Source organism: Plectropomus leopardus, chromosome 15 (genome assembly GCF_026936395.1).
Source record: "Plectropomus leopardus strain MGB_pleo_1.0 chromosome 15, ASM2693639v1, whole genome shotgun sequence".
Classification (NCBI taxonomy): domain Eukaryota; kingdom Metazoa; phylum Chordata; class Actinopteri; order Perciformes; family Serranidae; genus Plectropomus; species Plectropomus leopardus.
In genome coordinates this window covers 13,707,884-13,734,306 of record NC_142190.1, presented here as the reverse complement: position 1 = coordinate 13,734,306, position 26,423 = coordinate 13,707,884, and the positions used below count along the sequence as shown (strand labels likewise).

General features: G+C 38.7%; 2 protein-coding genes across 2 annotated transcripts; both read left to right on the top strand.

Moving 5' to 3' along the window:
- Positions 1-740: 740 nt before the first annotated feature.
- Positions 741-9,658, top strand: camlg (calcium modulating ligand). Its single transcript, XM_042499439.2, has 4 exons — positions 741-1,076; positions 2,860-3,332; positions 3,659-3,724; positions 4,684-9,658. The coding sequence occupies exons 1-4, from the start codon at positions 923-925 to the stop codon at positions 4,873-4,875; spliced, it is 885 nt and encodes a 294-aa protein (XP_042355373.1). The 5' UTR covers positions 741-922; the 3' UTR covers positions 4,876-9,658.
- Positions 9,659-10,210: 552 nt separating this feature from the next.
- On the top strand, positions 10,211-26,388 carry ddx46 (DEAD (Asp-Glu-Ala-Asp) box polypeptide 46). The gene is made up of 23 exons (XM_042499177.2): positions 10,211-10,360; positions 10,616-10,774; positions 11,853-11,975; positions 12,079-12,166; positions 12,260-12,428; positions 12,785-13,023; positions 13,865-13,972; positions 14,244-14,409; positions 15,744-15,864; positions 16,516-16,691; positions 17,175-17,296; positions 19,690-19,768; positions 20,879-20,961; positions 21,331-21,495; positions 21,693-21,855; positions 22,535-22,728; positions 22,877-23,014; positions 23,146-23,295; positions 23,514-23,741; positions 24,445-24,663; positions 24,977-25,121; positions 25,221-25,294; positions 25,892-26,388. Exons 1-23 carry the CDS (start codon positions 10,344-10,346, stop codon positions 25,937-25,939), a joined length of 3,174 nt encoding a protein of 1,057 aa, XP_042355111.1. The 5' UTR covers positions 10,211-10,343; the 3' UTR covers positions 25,940-26,388.
- Positions 26,389-26,423: the final 35 nt, after the last annotated feature.

Below are 26,423 nucleotides of genomic sequence, written 5' to 3'. Positions count from 1 at the left end.
TAATAAATTATAATATATTAGGGACTGTGCTTTATTTATCAGAGGAGGGGGTAGCTTGGAAGTGACTTTGTTTTTTGTGTATGACCCTCCCCTGGAGCTACAAATATTTTTCCAAAACAAACCTTGCAAAACAAAACTGTGAAATATAGACAAAATATACTCATTTAAATGAATGTGTGTGCTAAGCCAAAATTAAAAAAAACCTCTCACCAGTTCCCCCCCAAGGACAGATGCCTTTCACAAATATTTAAACCATTGAAACCTGAACAAATTGGTGCAACTTCTTTCAAAAACGTAAAAAGGGAAATTTAGAAAATTATTCTTTGAAAGCAAGGGCAAAATGTCAAAGGAAAAAGATAGAAGCTAGGGGAAATGTATCATAATTACACATTAAATGTTATTTTAAACAATTATTCTGTTTTTATGCACTTTTTTCAAGTAACCTTTAAACGTATTTATTTATAACTTCCAGGCAGTTTTATTGATCCCCCCCTTATTTCTTGGTAATTTTTGGGTTATTTCTTCTTTCGTTGCTCATTACCCTCTTTCCATGTTTTGAGAAAAATCAAGTAAATTTGCCCAAGTTTCAAAGGGTTTAGTATGAGTACAATTTTGAATGCAGGACTTTCGTAACACAGTATTTTCCATGGATATACTATAGATATTTTCATCGCATCCGTGATTTTCACGCTGCGTCTCTGCTTCCTGCAAGTCATCGTTGAGGGCTGCAACACCTGCTGAAACTACTTTGTCATGCTTAACGATGATCTCATCACTGTGCGTCCTCTCTTCAGACAACGCTCGGTCCATTCCGTTGTGTTTACCGTGTTATTGATTCAGTGAGACGTTTGTGTCGCCGTTAAATCGCTATTTTTTGCATGTATCGGGAATACAGTTTGTAACCGACGCTTACATATTTACTATGGAGTCCGGAGAGGCCAACGAGGGAGAGAAGGCAGGCTCTCTGTCGGCGGCGCAGAGGAGGGCAGAGATCCGGAGGAGAAAACTGCTCATGAATTCAGAGGACCGGATGAAGAGAATCGTAGGCTACGCTAAAAACGAGTCCGAAAACAACGGTATGTTTTTATAGATGACCCGGTGTTGTGCTGAAGACTGTTTTCTCGTCGGTATCTATTATCCTTATCACCCGAGCTCCCTAAGGGACCGTGCTTTATTTGTCAGAGGAGGTGGGTGGCTGGGGTGTGACTTGTTTTTTTTTAATCTCGACCCCTCCTGAAGCTATAAGTGTTGTCTACCATAAATAACATTACTTTTGTATTCACGTTATATATAGGTGTTATTGGGGCCAATGCAGCTAACAAACACTGTGGGTCTTAGTTATGGCCAAAATAAACATCTCTTAAGCAAAATGCAAATCCTCCTTTAAAATGATTTGTTAAAGCACAGTTGGAAATTTTGTTTTCTGTTTTTACAGTCCTGGCCATGATAAATGGTGTGATTTGGCAGATTTTTTTGAGAAAACCTGCCTTTTAGCCCAGGACGTGACACAGATGTGTTCTTTTCTGTAAAAGCACACATGAATTACTAAAAGGCGTGCGCATCATATGTAAATGCAGGGTGAATTAACAATGCAACAATGCAACACATTAAATGCACTCTTTCAACTTGCTAAAAAGTGATTGCTGCTCCTATCTTGTCGCTGAAAGACTGTTTCTGCCTCTGAATGACTTGATTTCAGTCATAGTGAGTTAGTAAACGCACACGTGCAAATGAAAAAATAAAATGCGTTCCCGTAATACAAGTAAATCACGCACACATTTTAGTAAGATGCACACACGATATAGTAATTTGTGTGTGTGTTTAAAAAAAAAAAAATCCTCAAAAAACATTCATGTCATCACCCTGATAATTTATGGATTGAGAAAATTCTCCTACTTCTTAAACCTGAGCACATTGGTTTGATTTCCTTCAAAAACACGGGGAAAAGGCAAGCAACTTAAAAAGACATGGCCCAAAAATTAGCAAAAAAGGTTACGATAAAATTACCTGAAAATAAGCACACAAAAAACAAAATGACCTAAAAAAGTATTATATATGTATAACATATCTGTATTTATCTTAGAATTTTTGTCTATAACATAATTCTGAATACAAAACTGGTATAAATATATGTAGTTTTCTAGACATTTACCTATTTTCAGGGATATTTTTCAAATAATATTCTCATCTTTTTTTTACAACTAGTTTTTAGATGAATTTCTTGACACAATTTACTAATTTCTTATAATTTGTGGGACATTTCTTAGCAAGTTGGTCATTGCCTTTTTTCACAAAAAATAATAAAAATAATATGCTCCTATTTCAAAGGGTCAAATAGATTGTAAAAGGCATCTGAACGCAGCACAAGAAAACCGGTGTCAATCAAGGACCCAAAATAATTTGGGTCCACATTCTCAGTGTGATTGTTTCTCATTCTTCTGTGATAATGCTAATGCTAATGCTAATGCTGATGGTTATGTTTCACTATTGTTCTGACATTTTTTTAAATAAATGATTACTCAATCATTCAAGAAAAAAAGCAGCAGATCAATCTATTTGAAAATAATTGATGGTTGCAGGTGTTGCTCTATGTCTACAAATATCAATGCGAGGTCCTGTTAGAGAAATGGGTACAAATAAAAAATCTGTCCGTTCAAGTTCTTTGTCCACATAATAACACGTCTGCAGCTGAAATTAAGCCGAACTAATACTGGATCCTGATCAAAATTTTAGAGTTAAAGGGCCTGAACTCATTCATTTTGGCTGATTACACCTTCTCTTGCAGACTGTGGTTATTTAACATCTCACTCACTCCTGTTTTCATTCATCTGATGTCTTGACTTTGTCTGACATCTCCAGCTGGAGCACTCCGGCGTCCCACAGAACCCCGCTTCCACCTTGACCTCGACAGGACAGATCCATGGTCATCATCGTCCTCCCAGAGACCGTCTCCCTTCCTGCCAGAGACTTCGGGGCTCGGCAGTCGCTCCCTCAGTGCCACTCCAGAGAGGAGGGGCTCCCCTCTGCCAGACTGCAGTGAGCCACTAGGCGGTTCTCTTGGAAGCTCTTTGGAAGACGAAATCGGAGGGATCCGGCCGAGACCGAGGGGGGAGCGGGCGTCAGACGACCTCAGTGGCTCCCCGCGTCGAGGCCTCCAGAAGTACCTGTCCCGTTTTGACGATGCCATGAAACTGCGGGGTCAGCTGGCCAATGAGAAGCCGGCCCAGGACGGAGGGTCTGACTCAGAAGAGTTTGATCCCTTCAGAATCTTCAGGCTCATCGGCAGCATCCTCCTCGCTGTTTTTGTTCGGATATTTGTCTGCAAGTTCCTGGTAAGTGTGCTCGCTTTAAACCACTACATTCCTGTGATAACTGTGAGATTGACGTGTTCGTTATTTCATATGTTAAAGGCTTCTGGTCATATTTAATCTTTGAGCACTTAAACCTAACGGTGCAGATATCTATTACAGGTTTTAGTAATTATATTAAAGTAAAAGGTCCTTTCAGGTGTGAAATGTTGCTTTGTCATACATATGCATTTTGTGGGAATGTCAAATATTATATACCTCACTGGGTTCTGATATCAGCCCAGATTTAATAATAGTGCATCAGTCTACTTGAAACATGATGGTGGTCCTTGTATTTTTTTTCATTTTAGTCAATATTTGCTCCATTTCTGACCCTGGAACTGGCCTACATGGGGTTATCCAAATACTTTCCAAAGGTGAGTTTGTATCAGATATTTTATGAAAAATGACATCAATGTAAAAATGCAAAAAACTGCAGTTCCTCTAATGTGCACTTGAGGCTGGCCCCAGAAGCGAGTTAATGTCCACAGACCCACATGTTAAAATGGCCAACCCTGCAGCAGAAATAAACATGTTTGCAACCTTTTGCCAATAAACGGTTTTGGTCTCTATATCTAATTTCAACATTCATGACAATTGTACAGAGTGATGAATTTTTATATAACTCATCCATTTAAATTATTATTATTTAGGCCCAACATTACGTATATTTAAATGTGAGGCTGCTTGAGTAGCAGCTGTCTTTGAGATGTAGCTACAGTCTGAGTCAGATCACATTATTTTATACAGTCTATGTAAAAACACAGTTGCAGACAAAAAATAACATAACATTTCAAAATAAAAACATTAGAAGATATCAACATTTAAAACATCTACAGCCAGATGTGCCTGCTACCAAGTCAGGATCATTTTTAATCCATCAAAGCTACCCTTTTTCTTAGTATACTATGGACGGTTTGTAGTAATAAGTCCTGGGAGAAAACCTAATAACTGCCCAGATATTTTTGTAGGATAGAGATCCATGGGTTAGAAGGACACAGTTCAAGAAAACCTTTACTGATTATTGAGGTTAAGAGATACTTCAGAAGTGTCTGTGTGGAAAATTTAAAACTGTGACATGAATGGTTTTGATTGATTTTAATGTATTTATGTGTCACTTTTTTTGGTCACTGCACCCACAGTAAAAATATTACTGAGAGTTCCCCAGTTACTTCTTTGAAACCCAACTTTCATCTGTTTTCTATTATTTCACTTTTTATTGACAAAACAATTGGTTAATTATCTATAATGAATAGACAGACAGACAGACAGTGAGAAAAAATCATTAATTGCAACCACACATTATTTTCTTTGCATTATACTCCTGTTCCTCCAGGTAGAGAAGAAGGCCCAGACCACTGTGCTGACCGCTGCCCTGTTGCTGTCCGGCATCCCCGCTGAGGTCATCAACCGCTCCATGGACACCTACAGGAGGATGGGGGACGTCTTTGCCGACCTCTGCGTTTACTTCTTCACCTTCATCCTCTCACACGAGATCTTGCTGCTCTTTGGCTCAGAGACTCCTTGATGGACCAGGAGGTTCACCCCGTCCCCCTTCTTGTTATCCCCTCCCTCTGTCTCCCATAGCAACAAGGCATGGTCATATAAATACTGCTGACGTGTGTTTGTTGTTGACAGTCTGGAAACGAGTCCTCGCTGCCTTATGATCAGGGTTGCGCGTCAGCTTCAGGATTTCACTAATGCTAAGCTACATGTGACCAGAGAGTCCAGTGTTTGTTAGAGATATCCGAGTCATTTTTGCTCTGGATTGAACCCGAGAAACAGAAAGGCAGCATGTGTTCACTTGTGCAAAGAATGGCATTTATCTTGCTGAGTGATATTTATTTGTCAGGTCTAGCACAGAAAAAGGTAGAGAGTGGACACCAGCACTGTTTTTCAGCAGTCTGGCAGCCACAGATTCCATTTAACTTATGAATGGGAAACACTGGAGTTCCTCAAGGGCTGGGCGAAATTTCTCAAACTGGCACAGCATTACTTTAAAAAATCTGATATCGATGCATAAGCAAGTAAATGCCAAACCACACAAAATCAAAAACAATCTGGTGTTTAGTGCAATGAACTGTCTTCCAGTACTGTGCATAACATCAGAAAAATCCTTTAAATTTTCCAAAACAGAAACTTAAGAGCAACTTAACACCAGGCTGAATGGCAGTGCTCTGCCGCCCTCTCTGGTTTAATATTTAAAGTTTGTGACATCTGTCACCAAACCCAACAGTGACATCGTGATGTACTAATGCTTCAATCCTTTGTACGTCTGATTCAATAGTTCTGACTCTGCATTCCAGACATCTGATCTAAATGTGTCCCCTGTCCCATGCCAAGTCTCTAAGCTTCACAGCCATCTACAGAGGACATGCTTCAGTTACCACAGCGCCATTAGCAGAGAGAAACGACATATAAAATAATCACCAGTCTTGCTCGTCTTTGCTCATTTAAATACCATGCAACGCAAAATTCTGTAAATGGTTGCCATGCATAATAGTGTGAAGTTATTATGTGCTTAATTTTGTGTAGACTTTAGTGAAGCATACATCAACTGAATGGAGATGGCAGCTACAATGTTGTTACGGCACATTTCACAACACATACATAAAGTAAATTATGAAAATGTCGTTTTTCTCAGTTCACTGTATGCACTGCCTGCCCTGTTGCTGTGACATCGGGTGTGTTCACATTGGCAAACTTTGTCTAAACAGATCATGCCCTGAGTTTACGAATTCTCAACTGGAATGACCGTTCCAAGGCACTTTTCTGTGTCGGAGGTCGTTTCTCTTCAAAAACAATAGATTGAAGCATTACACATCAGGAAGTACACTTCTACATCACTGCAGTAAGGTGAGAATTTAAACCAATAGAAGGCAGCAAAAACATCTTTTTCTGATACTACCTAAGATGTACTTTAAATTTTCAAATTGTTTGATTGGAATAATTTATTTAAAGTGAGATTATGTACATTGTGCTTAACAGCAGCTATTGTAGCCACAAGCGGTAATTTCAGGAGGTGAATGCTAAAATTTCGTGCAACACTACAAAGAATAAATACTGGTAAGTTAGTGGACTGACTCACTAATGTCTGATATAACATTACCTACAATAACGCCGAATCACACTGGATACGGAAGTGCCCCGATCTGTTAATTGTCGGGCAGCTGCCCATTAGCAGTGGCCTGGCTCATCACACCAGGTGCGCATTTCTCCACGCTGGTCAGCGATTCTCCTTCTCTGCTCCTTTCTAATCACACAGAGAGCTCTGCCCCGGTCGCTCTGTCCCTGCTTGCTTGTGTGTTTCTGGCTGTGTACCTGTGTGTCTATGTGTGTCTGCTTTTTGCTCTCCCTGTCTGTTTAGACTTGGCTGACAAGCATTGTGTAAGCACTGGATGCATATTAAGTCATTTATTGAAATCAGATCATGTATATCATATCTAGCATATCCTTTATATTGTTCATAATAGAGTACTTAGTGTGCCGATTCACTTGCGGCTCACAGAAAAATTAAACAGACATCGAAACTATCGCTGCAGATCGTCAGCCTGCAGCAGAGCTCGGGGCAGCGAAGCGTCCAGTGTGAACGGTCTGACTGCTTAACAAGGGCATCGAAGGCAAGCGGCCAGCGCTCAGTGGAAAATTGGCACGACAGTTCTGCGTCCGGTGTAAACCCAGTGGACCCTCTGTGGTATTGAATGAACACTGCATTTAATAAAATATTAAGTTCTTCAGTTTTAAGAAAATGAATTAAAAATGACATAGTCTTGCTTTAAATAATAGATTTTCTAAAAGCCGACCTAAGTCCTTCTGTATCCTAATAATCCCCAAAGATGGTGCATAAAATGGGCAGCGTGTCATATTCTCAGCTAAGGCGCTGCAGACTACTCCGCAGGTTACTGGCTTTGGAGGTATGGTACTCATATGCAGCACTATGAATATGTTTTTATTGTCTTGCAGTATGTCAGGCAGAGTTGGGGTCCATGCATTTTCAGGTACTTCCATTTACAGCCTGAATCTAACCTTCACATAGCCTGCTGGATAAAGGCTTTTCATGTAAAGCTTACTCCTAAATTTAAAAACGAAAAAAAAACATAACACTTCTTCACTGGAATTTAAGTTAACTGACAACAACTTTGGAGCAAAGAGGTTTATATGGAGCTCTTGGTCTGTCATGATTGACAATCGATGATTGAATTAAGCAGAAAGCTTAAGACAGATTATCATCAAGACTGACAGAGGCAGGTGGTTTCTTTGTGGCCTCATACATAATCTTGCCTCTGCAACTCAAGCAGGAGACGACCTTGAGGCTTTGCAGTTGCGTCACAAATGACAACCTCCATTGAGGTCCAAGAAAAAGTTTCCTTCAAACAAAAGTGTTTACATGGAGGTTAAGCACCATTTGTATAAAAATATATATTCTGAGATTAGTTTCTGATTTTATTCTCAGGATTCTTACTCAAATTTCTGAATTATTTCCTCCTTTTTTAAACATATTGCCCCCCTCTTCGCCTTATATACATCAGAAAGACAGAAAAGTAGAAGTCTCTTTTTTGCTGGATCACCCCAATTTCAAGGCTTGTTATTTTTAGGTCAAAAAGTATGAGGAACAGTTACACACGATCATCCAGCTATACTTTGAGTATCTGATAATATCCAGTTCCTGATGATGTTAAGTGTCTTAAAAGGAATATCTCAACCACAAACTGACCATTTGTAAGTCAATTAGTCATGGTTTTCTCGCGTTCCTCTATGGAAAATGGTGAACATAATGATTAATTGATTGATTGGGGACCATGTTTGTATAAAATAATAGACGTAGCTACTGTGATGTCACCTATTGGTTTGTGGACTCCCATTGTAAAGCCTAGAGTTTGGCATTTCTGTGGCTGCTATCTTGGTTTTTGCAGCCAGAAGTGACCATTATTTCTGCTGTTAAGTTTGGTATTTTAGCATGGAAGTCTATGAGGATTGCTTCTGGAGCCAGTCTCAAGTGGCCATTCAAGGAACTTCAGTTTTTGGCATTTCCATGTTGACTTAATTTGTCTGCCGCAGTTTTCTACACAAATTGAAGGTAACCGCACGACTGATCGATTTACAAATGGCCGTTTTGTGGGTCAAGTATACCTTTAAAAACTTGCGCTCTCCTTTAATTGGTAGATTTGAATCTTGTGTGCTTGTTTTGTGACAGATATCCTCATAGGTCCTGCTTTTAGTCATATTTTATGCTGCGATCTGTCATCCAGCACTCAGAAGGGTCCACCCGTGTTACGAACCAGTTTTCCTCCTTTGAGTTGTGAGAAAAAGCATTTAGTCCTTGAATGTGGAGTGTATTATTTTGCACGGCTGTGAGCTTAAAAACGCAGTAAACTTCATATAGTGTAATGAAAAGTGTGTTTGACAGGAAAGTCTTGTCTTTTACTGGAAAGTGCTGTCGCTGCAAACAAACGTGGGGCAGTGGGAGTTTATGCGCTTATTTGTGTTGAGTAATTCTGGTGATGTGGCCTGCTTTGCTTTGTTTCGAGCCTCATTCATAAGTACTTCATATATATTCAACTTCTGTGCGATAATGTCCTCTCTCCAAACTTTTAATTTCATCCAAATTAATTTATTAGTGTGAATTAATTTTAGGTTTTTTGTTTTCATGTAAATAATATGGTGTGATTTATCCTACGACTTGTCTGACCTACTTGATTGTTTTTGATAAAGTTTACAGAATAACTGTTTTTAATGGCTCTTAAAGTGTCTTACTTAAGTAACCAGTTCAGTGTTGACATGAAGTAAACAATCTCTGATTAAAAACATACACAGGAATGAATAAACTGACCATTCATACCAAATAAATCCTACTTGCGTGACTTTCTTTCTTTCTTTTCATTCTGTCTTTCTTTCATTCTTTGTATTCATGTCAGCATTTTTGTATTATTTACTTTATTTTTTTATGTAATATTGTGGGCCTACTTATGTAATATTTTGTGCTATTATACATTACATTAATATTTATGTCTATTACTATTATTTTATTTAATGTTATTGTTACTATTATTGTTGCTGTTCATCTCTGCTCCCTCTGCCTCCCTTTCTCTCCCTATTTTTCTCTATCTCTCTCTTTCCTTTGCATCATTTTGTCATCTACTGTATTTTCTGGAACAGGGATCCCTCCTCAGTGCTTCTTCTTGAGGTTTCTAGAGTTTTCATTAGTTGATGTGAGGGTCTAAAGACAGACGGATGTCATATGCTGTAAAGTCATCTGAGGCTTATTGTGATTTGTGAATATTGGTTTATAAATAAAATTGAATTGACTTGAATAGACTATTTTTTATTCATTCATTTACATGTTTATGTATTTGTTTATTTATTTATACTTTTGTCATTTTTCATCCTTCATAGTCTTCCCCCTCACCATTGTAATTTATTGGCATCAGCATTTACGTTACATTGTTACCAAAGCAAAATAACAGATGAACAGATGATCGCATTTTGTGCAAGAAAGTTATATTGATTATCACAAGATAAGAAATACATTACAGAAATATATTTTAGACACATACTATATACATACTGTCTTGATTATGTAGTAACATTTAGTGTAGAGCTTGTTTCTCATAGTTTCCAACAACATTCAACATACTTTGCAGCTAATACTGCACACTGACTTTTCTCCCTGCATAGATATTTCTCTCTGATATTTGACTGAGGAAACACATATGCATTGTTTTAAAGAAAATTTGATAAATAACATCCAGAAGTGGCCACTTACTCAAGGTCCTGAAAACATTTTGTACTCGCGGTGTAATTTCAGTGCAGTTTTGCAGTTCTGGCCTCCCACCACGCGGTGGCGCATCACACTGTCAGCTTCACGAGTTTGTGAACCGCTGTCGCAGTTTTCTAACGTGAAGGTTCAAAGACACAAACAACCGTCCGTCGCACAAGACTCGTTGTTATCTGTGAACTAATTTGACTTTTTTAAAAAACATAACTTCGTGGAAAGCAATGGGACGTGAGTCAAGGTATGTCAGAATTATCGGGTGTATTTGGTGTTTTGTGTCTTCGGCTGTGACTACCTCCTGTGGCCGCTAAACTTTAAACATTTTCATTTCTGTGGCTAATTTCGATTAGCATGCTAGCTAAAACACACTTTTGCAAACCAACCCAGTAGTTAATCGCATGTATCCGTGTAAAATGAATTAAAACGTTTTTAATGATGTAGTTTTTAATTAATAAGTTTTTCAGCTGTCGTGATTATTTTGCTGTTTGGTCCTCAGACACTACAGGAAGCGCTCCGCGTCTCGGGGACGGTCAGGCAGCCGATCAAAGAGTCGCTCCCCGGACAAACGCTCCAAGAAAGACGACCGGAGCCGGAGGGAGCGGTCGCGGAGCCGAGACCGCCGCAGGTCCCGGTCCAGAGACAGAAAACGTGCCAGGTGGGTGCTCTGCATTATTGTATGCTAACAACGCGTGAGTGTTAAAGGAGACTACAGTTGTTAAACTTAAAGAGATGAATTAGAATAAAAGGAGACTTGGAGAGAAATAATTTTAGATTAAGGAGCTTTTTAAAGATCAAGATAAACTTCCACTGTAGGACAATTTATCTTGGGCTACAGAACTTCACAAATCTGCAATCACAGCTCCACAATTCAGTCTTTAAGTTAATTTAACTAAAACCATGAGCACCAATGAAGACGGAGTTGCTGGCATAGTATACAAAGAGATGCAAAGAAAGGTACCAGTAGATGTAGTCAATTATTTTTTTTAAAAAAGTGAAGGAAAAATGTCCAGTGAAATATATTCAAAGTTGTATATTTGAAATTATCTTACTGAATTATTAAAAATATTATTATATTAAAAATGTAAGCTTTTTTTCAGTTTTGTTGCTGTTATTTTCTAGTTTTTTGCTTGTTTGTATTGGTTTGTTGTTGTTGTTTTTTTGGGGGGGCAAACTTTCAGGTAATTGTCTTGTACTTTTTACAGATTTTTTGTGAACTTCTGGGTCATTTCTTCTTTTGTTGCTCATTATCTTCTTCCCATGTTTTTCTTTCTTCCTTTTCTTTTTAAGAGTCAATTTACCGAGGTTTTAAAGTGTTAAATCAATAAATTGATCGTATTTCCATCTCAGCTAAGCAACAGTTTTGTGTGAGAGGAATTAAAAGCCCATCCAACATAGACACTATTCCCAGATATAAGCCTGTTGAGTTCATTGGTTAAAGCAAATGATACCCTGGGCTAATAATTGAAGTTTTACATTATGTGCAAACATTGCTATGACTTTTTCAAACAAATGATTGCAGTTTCAACAAAACTATTCCTGTAGTGTTTTATTTTACACATTTGGGCTGAAATTCCCTGTGCAAAGGGTGTGAGTCATCATTAGAAATAGAGCTGGCTATCCTCTGTAACTGTCTGGTGTACAGGGACTCTGGGCTCAGCTAGTGAAGAAGAAATGAGACTGTCTCCCTCTTGTCTTGTGTGTTTTTATGCCATATGCTTGCCTTTGCTGTCCAGGCGCACCAGGAGCAGAGAGAGGAGGAGGTCCAGAAGCCGAGAAAGGAGGAGGTCTGGCAGCAGGAGCCGAGCCCGGAGGTCCCGATCTGTTAGCCCCAGCAAGAGCAGGAGACCAGATGAAAAGTAAGACATAAGAAAAAAAAATCAAACAGGATGTGACTGATGGCTCTGGTAACCAAAACCACGCAACTGTTTTTCTTTTTCTCTATTGGTATCTTCCTTACAGGTCAAGGAGCAAGGAGAAAGACAGCATTGATCCTTTATCTGACAAGAAAAAGATAAAAGAAGAGAAAGAGGATGAGAAAGTTGAGGATGTAAGTTACATATATTCAGTTCTTGCTTTTCTCAGAAAAGTCACCACACAGTAGATGGGAAATATTTTTGATATTTCCTCTGTGTCCATGCAGCAAGACTTTGACCAGAACAAACTTGAGGAGGAGATGAGGAAGAGGAAGGAGCGTGTGGAGAAGTGGAGGGAGGAGCAGAGGAAGAAGGCCATCGAAAATATCGGAGAGATCAAGAAAGAACTGGAGGAGATGAAGCAGGGCAAGAAGTGGAGCCTGGAGGATGACGATGGTAAAAAAATCAGCGCTGTTTGATTCCCCATCTGTTGTTTTATTGTAAAGAAATTTGGGAGTCTAAATGCGAAGACCCATAAATGTACCAAAACTACCCCTATCCAAGAATTATTTACATTTTTGATTGAACAATTGATTATTATTTAGCCACAGAAGTTAAAGTGATGTAAATACTGGAATAATTGTTTGCGTTGTGAAACTGTATCCAGCAAATGTTTGGTATTTGCACTTGATGGGTAATTAAATTAATCAATTCAAATAGAGTTTTAATCAATTAATATACTTTTATCAGCCAACTGATCACTTGACTAGTACAGACCTGCAGCAGAGCCTTACAGTGACTTTTTATTTCAGACGATGACGAGGATGCAGCTCCACTGGAGGGAGACGATGATGAAGATGGGGAAGGAAAAGGGGAGAGGAAAGAGAGGGAGACAAAGGAGGAGGAGAAAGAGGAGGGAGATAAGGAGAAGGAGACTCCTATGGAGCAGCAGACCGAGGAGGATGACGTGGATCCTCTGGATGCTTACATGGAGGAAGTGAAACAGGAGGTGAAGAAGTTCAACATGGGAGGCATGAAAGGAAATGATAAGGTGAGTGCGGGAGTTAAATACGGCGTTACTTTGACCCAGAGTTCTGCTTGGCTCTGATTTACAAGACTGGCACCCAAACTGGAAATGTGATGTAACCATACGCTGTTCAAATGATTGAAAGTATTCATTTTAAGACATTTTATACATATGAAACCAAGATTATGGATTTTAAAATGGAGGTTTTCAGGAAATACGATTTAAATGAATATTTTTTTCATATAATCATGATATTGAGCAGCAAATTTTCACTGTTTATGTGCCTGTTTGTAACACGCTTGATTGAAGCAGCTCTCATTTTCTAGCTGCAGCAGAAGAAACAGCTGACACACAAGCCAGCAGCCAGGGAATTTAAACGTTTAAACAATAAATGATTATGATTGTTCTAATTTTATTTAAATACAGCCATCATCCAAAACCCCTAATCTGACCAGTAAGTTATTTGTTCATTCAAAACTGAACCAGAAATTAAAATCTGACCAAATACTCCCTGTGAATCACCTTTTTTACCGATCACAAGCAAAGTACCGGCATATACCTAACCCAATGCAGGACTATGAAGAAGAAGAAAATCCCTCTAATGTTTAATAGTGGTTATGAAAAATTATTTAGACATTAAAGGGTAATTTTTGGTTACAGTTCATCGTTCAAGGGTCTTAAAGTAATGTATGACTATAGTTGACTTCCATTAGAAACCAGTTGCAACTGAAGCAAGATTGACAGCCAACTCCTGTCAGTTGTCAACAACAGGATGTCTTCTTGTGTTTGACTAGAGGTCGTCATAGTGGATGTTTTCCTGCACTGTTTTGCCAGATAACATGCATGTTGTTTTTCTCTTCGACAGAGAGGAGCCATGACAGTGACCAAAGTGGTGACAGTTGTTAAAACCAAGAAGGGACCCACTCATAAGAAGAAGGGTGAGCTGATGGAGAATGACCAGGATGCTATGGAAGTGAGTTTGTTTCAACCCTCATCAGTGTTTGTGATGAAGGTCACACGCTCACCTGCGTTTCTTCAATACGAATGACTTTTCTTTCATCAGCTAAAAAGTGCTTATTTTCTCACGTATTTCTATAAAGTACCCATCAAATAATGTATCAGTTCTCCCAGAGAATTAAATTCAGATACTGATATCATCAGGCAGTAAGCTTGACAGTTTCATCTAGTTTTTTCAGATTGAACCCGCTGCTAAATATCCAAAATGTAACCGATGTGTTTGACAGTACTCATCAGAGGAGGAGGAAGTGGATCTGCAGACAGCTCTTACGGGCTTCCAGACCAAACAGAGGAAGATCCTAGAGCCTGTTGACCACGGCAAGATCCAGTATGAGCCGTACCGCAAAAACTTCTATGTGGAGGTCCCTGAGCTCGCCAGGATGACTCCAGAAGGTCAGGAAAACTAACACGAGATTATGATTTCAGTTAGTTGAAATGTTAGGCTATCCAGGCTAGTCTGTTAGTGTTTGTGAACATGCTCGCCAGGGAAAGTGAAAGTATCAGCCCCATTTCCATTCTCATGTGCACTGTGCAGGGTTCCCACAGTCATGGAAAACCTGGAAAAGTCATTGAATTTCACAGTCTCATTCATGGAATCAGTAAAAATCATTGAAAGTTTGGGAAAAGTCATGGTTGTGTATGATGAAATGAATTGTTATATCAATCTTACGTAGATGACCTGTAATGTCACATAAGAGTGAATATATTTTCTGTAAGTTAGCTTTTTATGTAACATACGTAGCGCCAAAATGTGTTGATTAGGGCAGCACAATACATAGTTTCAGTATCGATATTGCGATTTGCAATAGTCGCAGTGCAGAATGTGCAATGTCAAGCAAGGCAAAATTTACCCAGATCACTTATTTTCTTCCTGATACAAAAGGAAAACTTGCAGTGTTTTAATTTTCCAATAATACCAACCAAGCCCCCCCCTTCAAAATTTGTTTTGTTTTACCAATAAACCTCTCAAGCAAAAAAAATAAGATGAAAACTGAGAAAGTACAGGCAGAGGCAGATTCTCCACAGAAAAATACACTGTCACACAATCCCAGTGAATCAAAAGTGATTATGGAGAGGGATTACTTGAGTCTATATGTTGTGTTTTAGGAACATCCCCCCTAGTATCTTTAACGTCTGCATGGTATGAATGTAATTTTATTTATACACATTCGACGGTTACGAATGGTGTACCAGCCAGCTTAACAAGAATTGGTTATTGTTTATTATTTTGGCTGGGTATGAAACCTCATTACCTTTCTTAATGCTGCTCGAAATGTGTATATAGCACTTAATATTGAAATAAGCCAAGTAATATAAGATATCAGAGTTAAACACTTTAAGGAATTGTTAGTCTTTTTTTATTTAGTCTTTGTTGTAGTCAACCCTAAAATAAATATAACTCGGGATAAACAGAAGTCATCTGTTTTTAAAAGATACTGTTAAATCATTAGGAGCAGAAGCTATTGTACCTGTATATTACTCACTGCAGCCTTATTTAGCGTTGCTGTGATCTTTTCAATAATGATGAATACACATAAGCCAGTTATCTCGACATAGGTATGAACCAAAAGTGTAAAATGCTTTTTAGCAATTAAACTACCAAACACTGTGTTTTTCAGCACATAAACTGTATATTCCTTGCATGGTTTTATTGTTGCTTTGGTATTCAGAATATACATTTTTGAAAACCTAACATCTCTCTGTTTGGCTGGTTTGAATCAATATAGAAGTGAACGCGCACAGGCTGGAACTGGAAGGCATCACCGTTAAAGGGAAGGGCTGTCCCAAACCCATCAAGACCTGGGTGCAGTGTGGAGTGTCTATGAAGATCCTCAGTGCCATGAAAAAGTGAGTGACTGATGGTGACTGCTGATGTGATGGACAAGGCAACTTGTTGAGGGTGGAAAAAAAGATGATTTTCTTTTCAGTTTTATGAAAGGAAAGCACAGCAGTCAGCTTGTTTGTACATGGCTCAAGCAGTGATTTAGGCTCGTGCAGAGAGCAGCTCCCATTTTTTAAATGTCAAATAAAGTATTTCACAGTATATTACACTGAACATGAAGTTGCAGGAAATGCAGCAGAATCAAACATGTCTTTGTTAAAACATTATCAGAGAAACAATTGGCCGGTGTGTTCGTGCCACAACAAAAATAACCCTTAAAAAGCGTGACCCCTCTTTTTTTTTGGTCTTGCTGTATATATCAGTTTTGATTAAACATTTGCTAAAGGCATTTAAACAAAGTTTTTTGTTGGAACGTTTTCATTTTTTTTATTAATGCATATCGGTTCCAAATATCGGTTATTGGTCTCAGTTAGTACTAATAATCTGTATTGGTATCAGCCCTGGAAAACCAGTAACAGTCAATCCTTATAAACGCTTTTGGCTTTTACTTTTACACGGATCAGCCAAAAATCAATATTGTATGTGACACTTGACCCTTTATGACCAGAGACCAGCACTTCATATTTGTATTAATTCTTTCTCACAAATGTACCCAGGCACAGCTACGAAAAGCCCACCCCCATCCAGGCCCAGGCCATCCCTGCCATTATGTCGGGCCGAGACCTCATCGGCATCGCGAAGACTGGCAGCGGGAAAACCATAGCCTTCCTGCTGCCCATGTTCCGACACATTATGGACCAGAGGCCCCTGGAGGAGTCTGAGGGACCAATCTGTAAGGAACAGATCATTTTATACATCCTTCGGCTGTCATGTCGTGTCATTGTAAGGTTGACAAAATGCACAGTGGCGCCAGAGGAATGAATGATGAAACCATCAAAACACCTTTGCACTCTACTCATAAAAATGAGCATATCTCAAAAATTAAATAATGTACATAAGTCAAATAAGCAATACGCAAAATATTTCACAATAAGCCAAACTACCAGTGTAGGCACTGGCATACTATGTCTATTGCAGAGTTAAAAAAATAATAACTGAATGAAGTCAGAAATAGGATTGTGGGAAATAAAGGTGTGATGTCCAACTATTGTGCTTTTCAAAGACTGGGTTTAAATGTAGGTCAAAAGACTAAAAGAGGACCCATTTACAAGGTACAAGGTAGATTTATTTGTAATAGTAACCCACAGGCTGTTATGCTTCCACAGCATTTCTAATATTACTTATCAGCCATCCTGTTTTTCTTCCTCCGTCACAGCTGTTATCATGACTCCGACCCGAGAATTGGCTCTGCAGATCACCAAGGAGTGTAAGAAGTTCTCTAAATCGCTGGGGCTCAGGGTGGTGTGTGTTTATGGAGGCACGGGCATCAGCGAACAGGTAAACACACACATACACTAATTTTGCCTGTTTATGTTATATCCCCAGGACTTTAATGGTTTTCTAGTGGTTGGCAAAGTTGAGGTCAGTGTTGCACAATAATACACAATGTTCCTGTCATGGTCCATGATGATCTTTGATAAGTGATCTAACAGGAGAGCCTTAGTTGAACATTACGTATGTTATGTTATTGCAAGGGTTCTCAACCTTTTTTAAATCAAGGACCGCTTCTCAATGCTTTAGCACCAACCTCCCAAATATCTAATAAAAACAACATTATATGACAGAACAAAACAACCTAAGTAGTAAATATGTGTTATGCCACTTTCTCAGCTGTTAAGGTTGTGATGACTTTCTGTTGTGCCCGAAGCCTGTCCCTCTTCATTTAGAAAGATTGTATTGGCTTCCCAGCATATCCTGAGAGCTTTGTGTTTGGTGTTATCATCTGACAAGATTTCAACACATTAAACACATCTTCTCAGCATCACTGCCTGCCGTTATGAATCAAAATCTAATGTATTCAGGGACATATTTCCCTACCATGCAGTGTTTTCTCAAAAAACAAAAAAGTAAACACAACAAAACAAAACAAAAACAAAAAAAAGTGCATCAGGAACAAACCATTCTGTGTTACTGCACAAGGGAATGTTAGCCAGCTAACAGAAGCAAAAACACATCTGTTTCTGCCCGATGATATTAAAACATATTTTTCATTTAAATTATGCATTCTAGCTTGACTTTTTTCATTTATGTGATGTCTTGTGCAAATTTTGATGTAAAAGCTTTGTAAATTACCAAAAAAGTTACATTTGACTTACATCTTATCCCACTAGATGGCAATCTGAAACCCACCAGTGGGCCTTGGATCACCAGTTTAGAATAGCTGATTTTGCAGTTGTGGAACCTAGCAGAAATACACAGCGCACCACCAGCATGCACTCAATACCTCCACCCCCCCTTAATTATTTATTTATTATTTATTTATTCATTCATTTTCATTCATTCTTCTTTATTAATTATTAATTCATTTATTTATTCATTCTTCTTTATTATTTATTTATTTATTAATTTATTTGTTTTTGGGTATAACCCCTATCCTCGATTTTCCCACCTAGCCTCCCTGATCCTGTCCCCCTGCCTCCTTTTCTATCTTCCTTGAGGGGAGGAGAGAAAAGAGAAAAAGGGGACATATTGTCATCTCTATCATGTCTCTCACCTGTCCTGTGTTGCATCACACAACAAAGAAAGAATTGCTGATTTATAAAACACCAAAGAACTTAATGTCCCTTGTTAATGTTCCTCTTTTTGTCTGCTAGCCCATATAAAGTTAAGCACAAATAGAAACTGGGAGAGGTTGTTCTTTTATTTTCTTGTTTTGAGTGCTCCTTTCATTAAAGCCACAGTTGGTAACATTTATGAAAAAAATAACATTTCACATTTACAGTCACTCTTTTCACACAAAGCAATAACTGAGACAGATAATCTCTCTCTGTAGCAGCTGTCAATCATGTCAATCACTGCTTGTGAACTGCGGTCATGTTGTCAAAAAAGGCGGCACAGATTGAATGTGAATTAGTATTCTGTTACTGCACTGACTATTTCACGCCTCAGATGTTTTCAGAAACATGCTATAGTGTACTGTTAAGTTGTAAAATGAGAAAATTTGTGAACTTTTGAGGTGAGAAATGGGCAATGCAGTTACAGAATCCTGATTCACACTTGATCAGCACTACCTAGTCTTACAGTTTGAAGGAAGTTCACATCGTGTTTGACATGAAAGCTTTGTTTGTGACTTCTTGGCTCTGATTGGTTGTTGCTGCTGCCAGTCTGATTGGGAGAAGGGGCATGATTTTTTTTTTTTTCACAGCCAGTGTGTCTCATGCACTTCTTTCAGAATATAGACAGTTTCAGTAGATTTGACATGAAGTTTGTAGCTTTAAATGTTGTACTTAAAATATCTTTAATAATTTTTTGGCTGTATCTGAGAGGGGCAAATATACGTAAGCATACGTTTCAGAATAACTCAGGGGAAAAGTCTGACATTTTAGGAAATGAGCTTTTTCACTCTCTTGCCGAGAGTGAGATGAGAAGATCGATACCAATCCCATATCTGCACAGTTAATATGAAGCTACCGCCAGCAGATGCCCAATTTAGTTAGTTAATTAATCCATAAAGTGAGAAAAGGCCCAACTGATTAATCTGATGAGAATAATAACTGGCTAAAGCCCTTACTTGGTAACAGTGAATTTGATTATGCAAAAACTGTACAGTTTTTACATAATCAGCACCAAACAGTGTCTGGAAGATATGTAAGCTCTGCTACTTTAATAGCTGTTATATTTTAATTTTAAATGCTGCATTAATACTTTAACCTGCTGTCTTTGGCCTTCAGATCGCTGAGCTGAAGAGAGGAGCTGAGATTATCGTGTGCACACCGGGAAGAATGATCGACATGTTGGGGGCCAACAGCGGTGAGTTCATGCACCTTGACCCTCTCACTTCTTTATTCTTTTAGGATGTCGATGCAAATGAGCCTTTTTTTAAGCCTTGTGAGGCTTTTGTTAATTACCCTGCATGACATAAATGTTACAATATGATAAAGTACACAATTAACCAAGTCAGTACCACTTACTAAACTGTCAACATTATTTGACCATCCTTGGGCTCAGTCATATCGACAAGACAGTGGTGTGTTTCCTGAAGATCAGGGGAAATACAGGTAGGTGGACCTGGTGCTGCTTCCGTGGCTCTTCAACCTCCAAGCCAGAGACGATCAAAATGTTTGATAAGTGTATTGTAACGTGGGTGTAATCAGGATGTGTAATTATGTATTATTAAACAAGAGTAGCCTGAATGCTCAACCAGGGTTCTACAGTGTTGTTTTAGTTCATATACTCACATAAATAAATCAATTAATCAAAAAGCATGTGCAATTTGATAGTCAAAGCACAGAAAGACATTTTCCAGTTGTTTTCACAGACCACACATCTGTAATACCTCACCTGTTTAGCTAATTATTTTTAATTAGGAGCTCATGTGGCTTCTGGGAGTAAATATCACTGTGGAGCCCTGTGCAACACTAAGCTTTTGCATACAAATGTGAGGAAATGCTTGAAATGTGTTTAAGAAGCTGTAGTTGTTATATTTACTGACACTTTATTGTGTGAATCTTTTCTGAGCAGTTTAATAGAAGGGTTTTTGTTGTTTCCACACATGCGAGGTAATCTGTAATATGTTTCCCTTGTAGGTGAAAAGGCGCTTGGTCAGATAATGCTTGATGGGGCTCCATCTCTTGTTTTGTATCTTGAGGCTGTTTTCTGACTTTTACAGGTCCCTCATGCCCCTGAGATGGTACGCAAGACCAGAGAAAACAAACAAACAAAAAAAGCAGAACAAACTAACAAACAAACAAAAAAAATCAAAATAGAATAAAACCCTGGTCCCTTGGAAAATTAGTCTTACCCTGAAAAAGTTGTCTGTTTGTTAAATTATTTTTTTTTTGAAGAAGGCAGAATGTGTATGAGGACTAACCTTTCTTGAAGTTAACTGTTGTCCTCATGCTCCTCTACTTTGGTGTGCAGGTCGAGTCACCAACCTGCGCAGAGTTACATACGTGGTGTTGGATGAGGCGGACAGGATGTTTGACATGGGCTTTGAGCCACAGGTGGGTGTCACCCGTATTTATCAAATGTGGTTCCTAATTATTTTTGTATACCAAAGTCACAATTATGAACTTTGCATGTTTGTGAGCCCCAGAAAGGAAGCAGAAATAGTTGCCATGAAGAACAATTATGTAAACAGCTATCTCACACAGTTAGAGGCAAGTAGATGTATAATGTCAAAAACATGCAAAACTAGCAAAAATTAAGAAAAAATTCATTTTTGAAATAAAAATTGAATTACAACAGGGTCACTTTCTTCTGTTACCTTGGATCTTATGTATCCAAAAAGAAACATAAAATGAAAAAACATTAAGCGAGAATGATTGGACAAAATCCGCTAACCCCCCGGTGTTATCTGGTTCCTCTACCAGGTGATGCGTATTGTAGACAACGTGCGTCCAGACCGTCAGACGGTCATGTTTTCGGCCACCTTCCCCAGAGCCATGGAGGCACTGGCCCGGAGGATCCTGACGAAGCCCATTGAGGTCCAGGTGGGAGGCCGCAGTGTCGTCTGCTCCGATGTGGAGCAACACGTGGTAAATCATCTCCGTTTCATCTCTCTTCTGAAAATGATTTATTAAAAGGGAATTTTTGGTTTTTATTTGTCCAGTATCAAGACAGATGCCAGTATTGTAATTTAGTTTTTTTTTTTTAATTCATAGTGGCAACCAAGCCCAATACAGACACCTCACCGTCTCTCTCTCTGATTTCTTCTTTGAATATGTTTCTGTAGCTGGTGATTGAAGAGGACAAGAAGTTCCTGAAGCTGCTAGAGATTCTGGGTCACTACCAGGAGAAAGGCTCAGTCATCATCTTTGTGGACAAACAGGAGCATGCAGACGGACTGCTAAAAGACCTGATGAAAGCCTCGTACCCCTGCATGTCACTGCACGGAGGTAAGGAGCCACATTTGGGATGCACTGATTACAACTTGGCGATAGTTGGACATTGGTAATATATATTGTTTAAGTCCACATTCATGACAGTAAACTACAGAATTGTCAACATAAATGTATTAATAAATATATGAGGAATTAAAAATAACATTGTTAAGACACCTAGATTTCTGAGAGACAATTGATTCTTGGTGCTTGGTAGAATTAGTTGGTGTTGTGCTTAAGTTGAGAAACAAATTCATGGAAAAAGAAAAGCCCCTATATACACCGAGGGTCCTACAGTGCAAAAGCAACAACAATAAAAAACATGGTTATTTTGGACCTAGGAAACAATGCAAAACTGTGTTGCACTCAGGGTATCTTACTACCTGGTCTGACCAAAACACATGTAACCTGGGGTTCAGGAGAGCATTCTCCTGCTCTTCTAACAACAATACAAGATGAACTATAATCAAGTAGGACATTTTGTGATATTAAAAGTATGTAAACATATAGATTGTAATATGAGTCCACTGTCAGCCAAATTGGGCAAGTTTGTCCTTTTATGACGTCTCTAGTAAAACTCTTCCCACAGCTACATAGGGGATGAATATATTCACTATCACAGGCTCTGAATCCTGCCTTATCATAATTCTTGATATTTGGTCTTCAGTATATTCCTTTCCTGCTGCCTCTTTAGGAATTGACCAGTACGACAGAGACAGTATCATCAATGACTTTAAGAATGGAGCGTGTCGCCTGATGGTGGCCACCTCTGTGGCAGCCAGAGGCCTTGACGTCAAGCAGCTGATCCTGGTGGTCAACTACAACTGTCCCAACCACTACGAGGACTATGTCCACAGGGCCGGACGCACTGGCCGAGCAGGCAACAAGGTCAGCTACTTAAAACTGAATTTGTGTTTGTGTTGAGTGTGTTTTTTTAGTTCTTTTTCTTAACGTGTTAAGTGGACTTGTTAGCGCTCACTTAATGGCCTTAATATTCAGTGGTTAACACGTCTCTTCATCTTGTTTCTCCTGCTAGGGTTACGCCTACACCTTCATCACAGAGGATCAGGTTCGCTACGCTGGAGATATCATCAAAGCCTTGGAGCTGTCTGGCTCTCCTGTCCCGCCTGAACTGGAGCAGCTTTGGGCCTCATTCAAAGACCAACAAAAAGCGGTAAGATGAGGGAGTAGTTAAATCAGTGTGCTGTCTTAATTAGCAAGTAGACCCAAGTAGGCATTCTAGAAACTTGTATACTTGTAATCAACATTTATTTATCTCCTTGTTTCTCCCCTTCTCCCCTGCAGGAGGGAAAGACCATTAAGAGCAGCAGCGGCTTCTCTGGGAAAGGCTTCAAGTTTGACGAGACAGAGCACGCATTGGCCAATGAGAGAAAGAAGTTGCAGAAAGCCGCTCTTGGATTACAAGACTCTGATGATGAGGACGGAGCCCTGGATGTGAGTAACATTTGAATTTCATTGTTAATTTCATTATTCTAAGTTTTCTTGAAATTGGCAACATGCACATTTAACAAAATGCAGTGCTCAGCTGTTTAAGATCAGTTTTCTTTTTGATATCTTCTGTTGGCCTTCCTTCTAGGCACAATTACAACAGTTCATTAATTAACTAATTGTTCTAACCCATCTCAATCTTCTCCCCTTTTGTCCCTCTTCAGATTGAGGAGCAAATTGAGAGCATGTTTAACTCCAAGAAGAGGGTGAAGGATCTGTCTGCTCCTGGGGCGGCTGCCGGTCCCACAGGAGCAGCTGCCACCACAACAGCTGTCCCCGGGGGGCTGCCAGGCTTCGGACCCACATCTGCAGGAAACATCCAGAAACTGGAGATGGCCAAGAGGCTGGCGCTCAAAATCAATGCTCAGAAGAACCTGGGTGCTGAGGCTCAGGTACGTCACACAAAGAGGAAATATATTAGTGCAGGTGTGTCTGGGGAGTTTTTATCTCTAAATCTTACATCTATAAATTATCACATATTCTACTTATTACATATTACATATTCTAGCCATTAAGGACTTAAAATGCAGTTGTATCAGTCAGCAAGTGACCTTTTGTCTTAGAATTGTTCTGGTCAAAACACATTTACTGCTTGGCAAAATTTTAAAAAAAAATAGTTACTTAAAATATTAATTAATTCATTTTCACCATTTTTGTGTGTATATTATCTCAGTTAATACTGAAGTAAGGTGCAAGTCATTAGTATCACAACATAGTGTAATCATTTATATAAGAAACATTGAAGTTTTTAAAACCTGTGCTAATAAGAACATGAACTTTATTTTTAACATGAAATGTCCAATCACTGGCTTTGAAACATTGTTTTTTCCACTTCCTTAAAATAATAAATGTGTGTGCACCTGTGAGCCTCATCTGTGGTTGCTGCCTTCAGGTTTGTGTTCCAGGTAGCTATAAACTTATTGAAAGAGTCCATGAGTTCTTATTTGACATTTAAAAACTTTCCACCTTTAACATCTTTTTTTGTCATTTTCTGCCACTCATTGCATGTTTTTTGTGTTTGTATCCTCTCTGATCTGTATGTGTTCCATCCATGTAGTTCAAATAAAGTCAAATTGGTTTTCTCTTCGTGTACAGGACGTAATGCAGCAGGCTACCAACGCCATTCTGCGAGGCGGCACCATCATGACGCCCTCTGTGTCGGCCAAGACCATCGCGGAGCAGCTGGCGGAGAAGATCAATGCCAAGCTGAACTACACCCCAGTGGAGAAGCTGGAGGAGGAGCGGCAGGCGGCTGAGCAGGCTGAGACCATCAAGAGATACGAAGAGGAGCTGGAGATTAACGACTTCCCTCAGGTCAGCAGCATGCAGTGCAGGGCTGTACTGAAATATTTAGCAGATTCACGTTTTAATTTTGATCTTTGTTTTGGGATTTTCTGTAGTTTAGCTCTTTGCCATTCAGCTTGGTTTTGTAGGTGCCCGGGAGCAACAGATAAGAAATGAAAATACAGAATCTCAATCTCATTGTTTTCTTTGAAAAAATATCGCAAATAGATCTCAATTTTTTTGTGAAGTGCAATCCCACATAACCATCAAATATTTATCTATAATTGGATTTTTATTTGTTTGCAAATTCATGCTCTTTTTTTTTCTTTTCTCTGTTCCTCAGACGGCCAGATGGAAGGTGACATCTAAGGAAGCTCTGCAGAGGATTGGTGAATACTCTGAAGCTGCTATCACCATCAGAGGAACATATTTCCCTCCAGGCAAAGAGCCCAAAGAGGGAGAACGCAAGATTTACCTGGCTATTGAAAGTATGTGTCAGAGAAATTATTTTTCAGTGTTTTTTTTTATTTTTACACTGAAACTTAAAAAATGTATATACTGTTTCTAACTATGTATTTGTTTTCTAGGTGCAAATGAACTGGCTGTGCAGAAAGCCAAAACAGAGATTACTCGGTTAATCAAAGAAGAGCTCATCAGATTAGTAAGTATCTTCTACCTCTTGAAGTCAATAACCAGTGATGGATCTCATGCTGATCAGATTTTCAAGGTTCCTGCAGTCATGGAAAACCTGGAATAGTCATGGATTTTAACAATGGAATTTTTCAGTCCAGAATAAGTTATAAAATTACTGATAATCATTGAAGGTTTTGAAAAAGTCAATTTTGTTGTGTGTAATGACATTGTTACAGTAAACATCGGTGGATAATCTTCCACATACTGTAACATAACGGCAAATCTATTTTTTGTGGCTGTCAACTTAAGATAGCTCTCATATGCACTGATGTGTGACAATGTTTTGTTTACGTATGCTCCGTCTCTCTTTTCATATATGCCAGCTAACTGTAAATACGTTTGAATAGAGATTGCGTCTGATATGTTTGAAAAATGCCAGTCAAGTTTAACAAACGTTTTTGTAATTATGGTTTCCTATAAAGTCATGGAATGTTGTGAAATTTTGTCCATGTATGAAAATGTATGAACCTTGTTGTTAAGATCAGTAACAATGAAACATGGTAGGTTGTTATTCAGCAGATATCTATGAAAGATGTCACTTATTGTCGCTTTTTTTCTTTTTCAGCAAAATTCCTACCAGCCGACGAGCAAAGGCCGTTACAAAGTGTTGTAGAGGAGGAGCAGGCTTCATGGTCGGGTTTTCATCTCCCAGCACTCTCCTGTCATCTCTACAGTTTCATCAAAGTGGTTTAAGAATATTTTAGTCTATATTTTTTAATAATGTTCCTTTTCATTACCTAAATTCATGGTCTGGTTTAATTTTTATTTTTCATACTTTTTTCCCCGTAGTTTCCACTGTGCTTCACTTAAATTCCCTGATTTTATACCAACAAACCATGAATACCAAAATGTCTGATACAGTTTTGTCATCGAACTATCACAATCTGCAATATGTCTTAAATGTAAGACATGCTTTATATAAGTGATATTTTTTTGGGTCAGATTTCACCATCTCGTATGTACAAGAAACATCCCAACCATAGTCTTTACGAAGAAATAATCAGATGAAAGATGTTTTTACTTTTCCGCACAATAAAACAATGTGTTGTTAAGGAAAAAAAATTGTCCAGCTGTTTGCGTTAACAAAAAACTAGTAC

What these genes read in the sequence shown, in the direction of transcription:
- camlg (XM_042499439.2), top strand. Translation starts at nt 923, where the DNA reads ATGGAGTCCGGAGAGGCCAACGAGGGAGAGAAGGCAGGCTCTCTGTCG. An exon ending in TATTTGTCTGCAAGTTCCTG is followed by an intron (nt 3,333 to 3,658) that starts GTAAGTGTGCTC and finishes TTTTCATTTTAG; the next exon opens with TCAATATTTGCTCCATTTCT. An exon ending in TATCCAAATACTTTCCAAAG is followed by an intron (nt 3,725 to 4,683) that starts GTGAGTTTGTAT and finishes CTGTTCCTCCAG; the next exon opens with GTAGAGAAGAAGGCCCAGAC.
- ddx46 (XM_042499177.2), top strand. An exon ending in ATCCTCAGTGCCATGAAAAA is followed by an intron (nt 15,865 to 16,515) that starts GTGAGTGACTGA and finishes AAATGTACCCAG; the next exon opens with GCACAGCTACGAAAAGCCCA. An exon ending in CTGCATGTCACTGCACGGAG is followed by an intron (nt 21,856 to 22,534) that starts GTAAGGAGCCAC and finishes CTGCCTCTTTAG; the next exon opens with GAATTGACCAGTACGACAGA.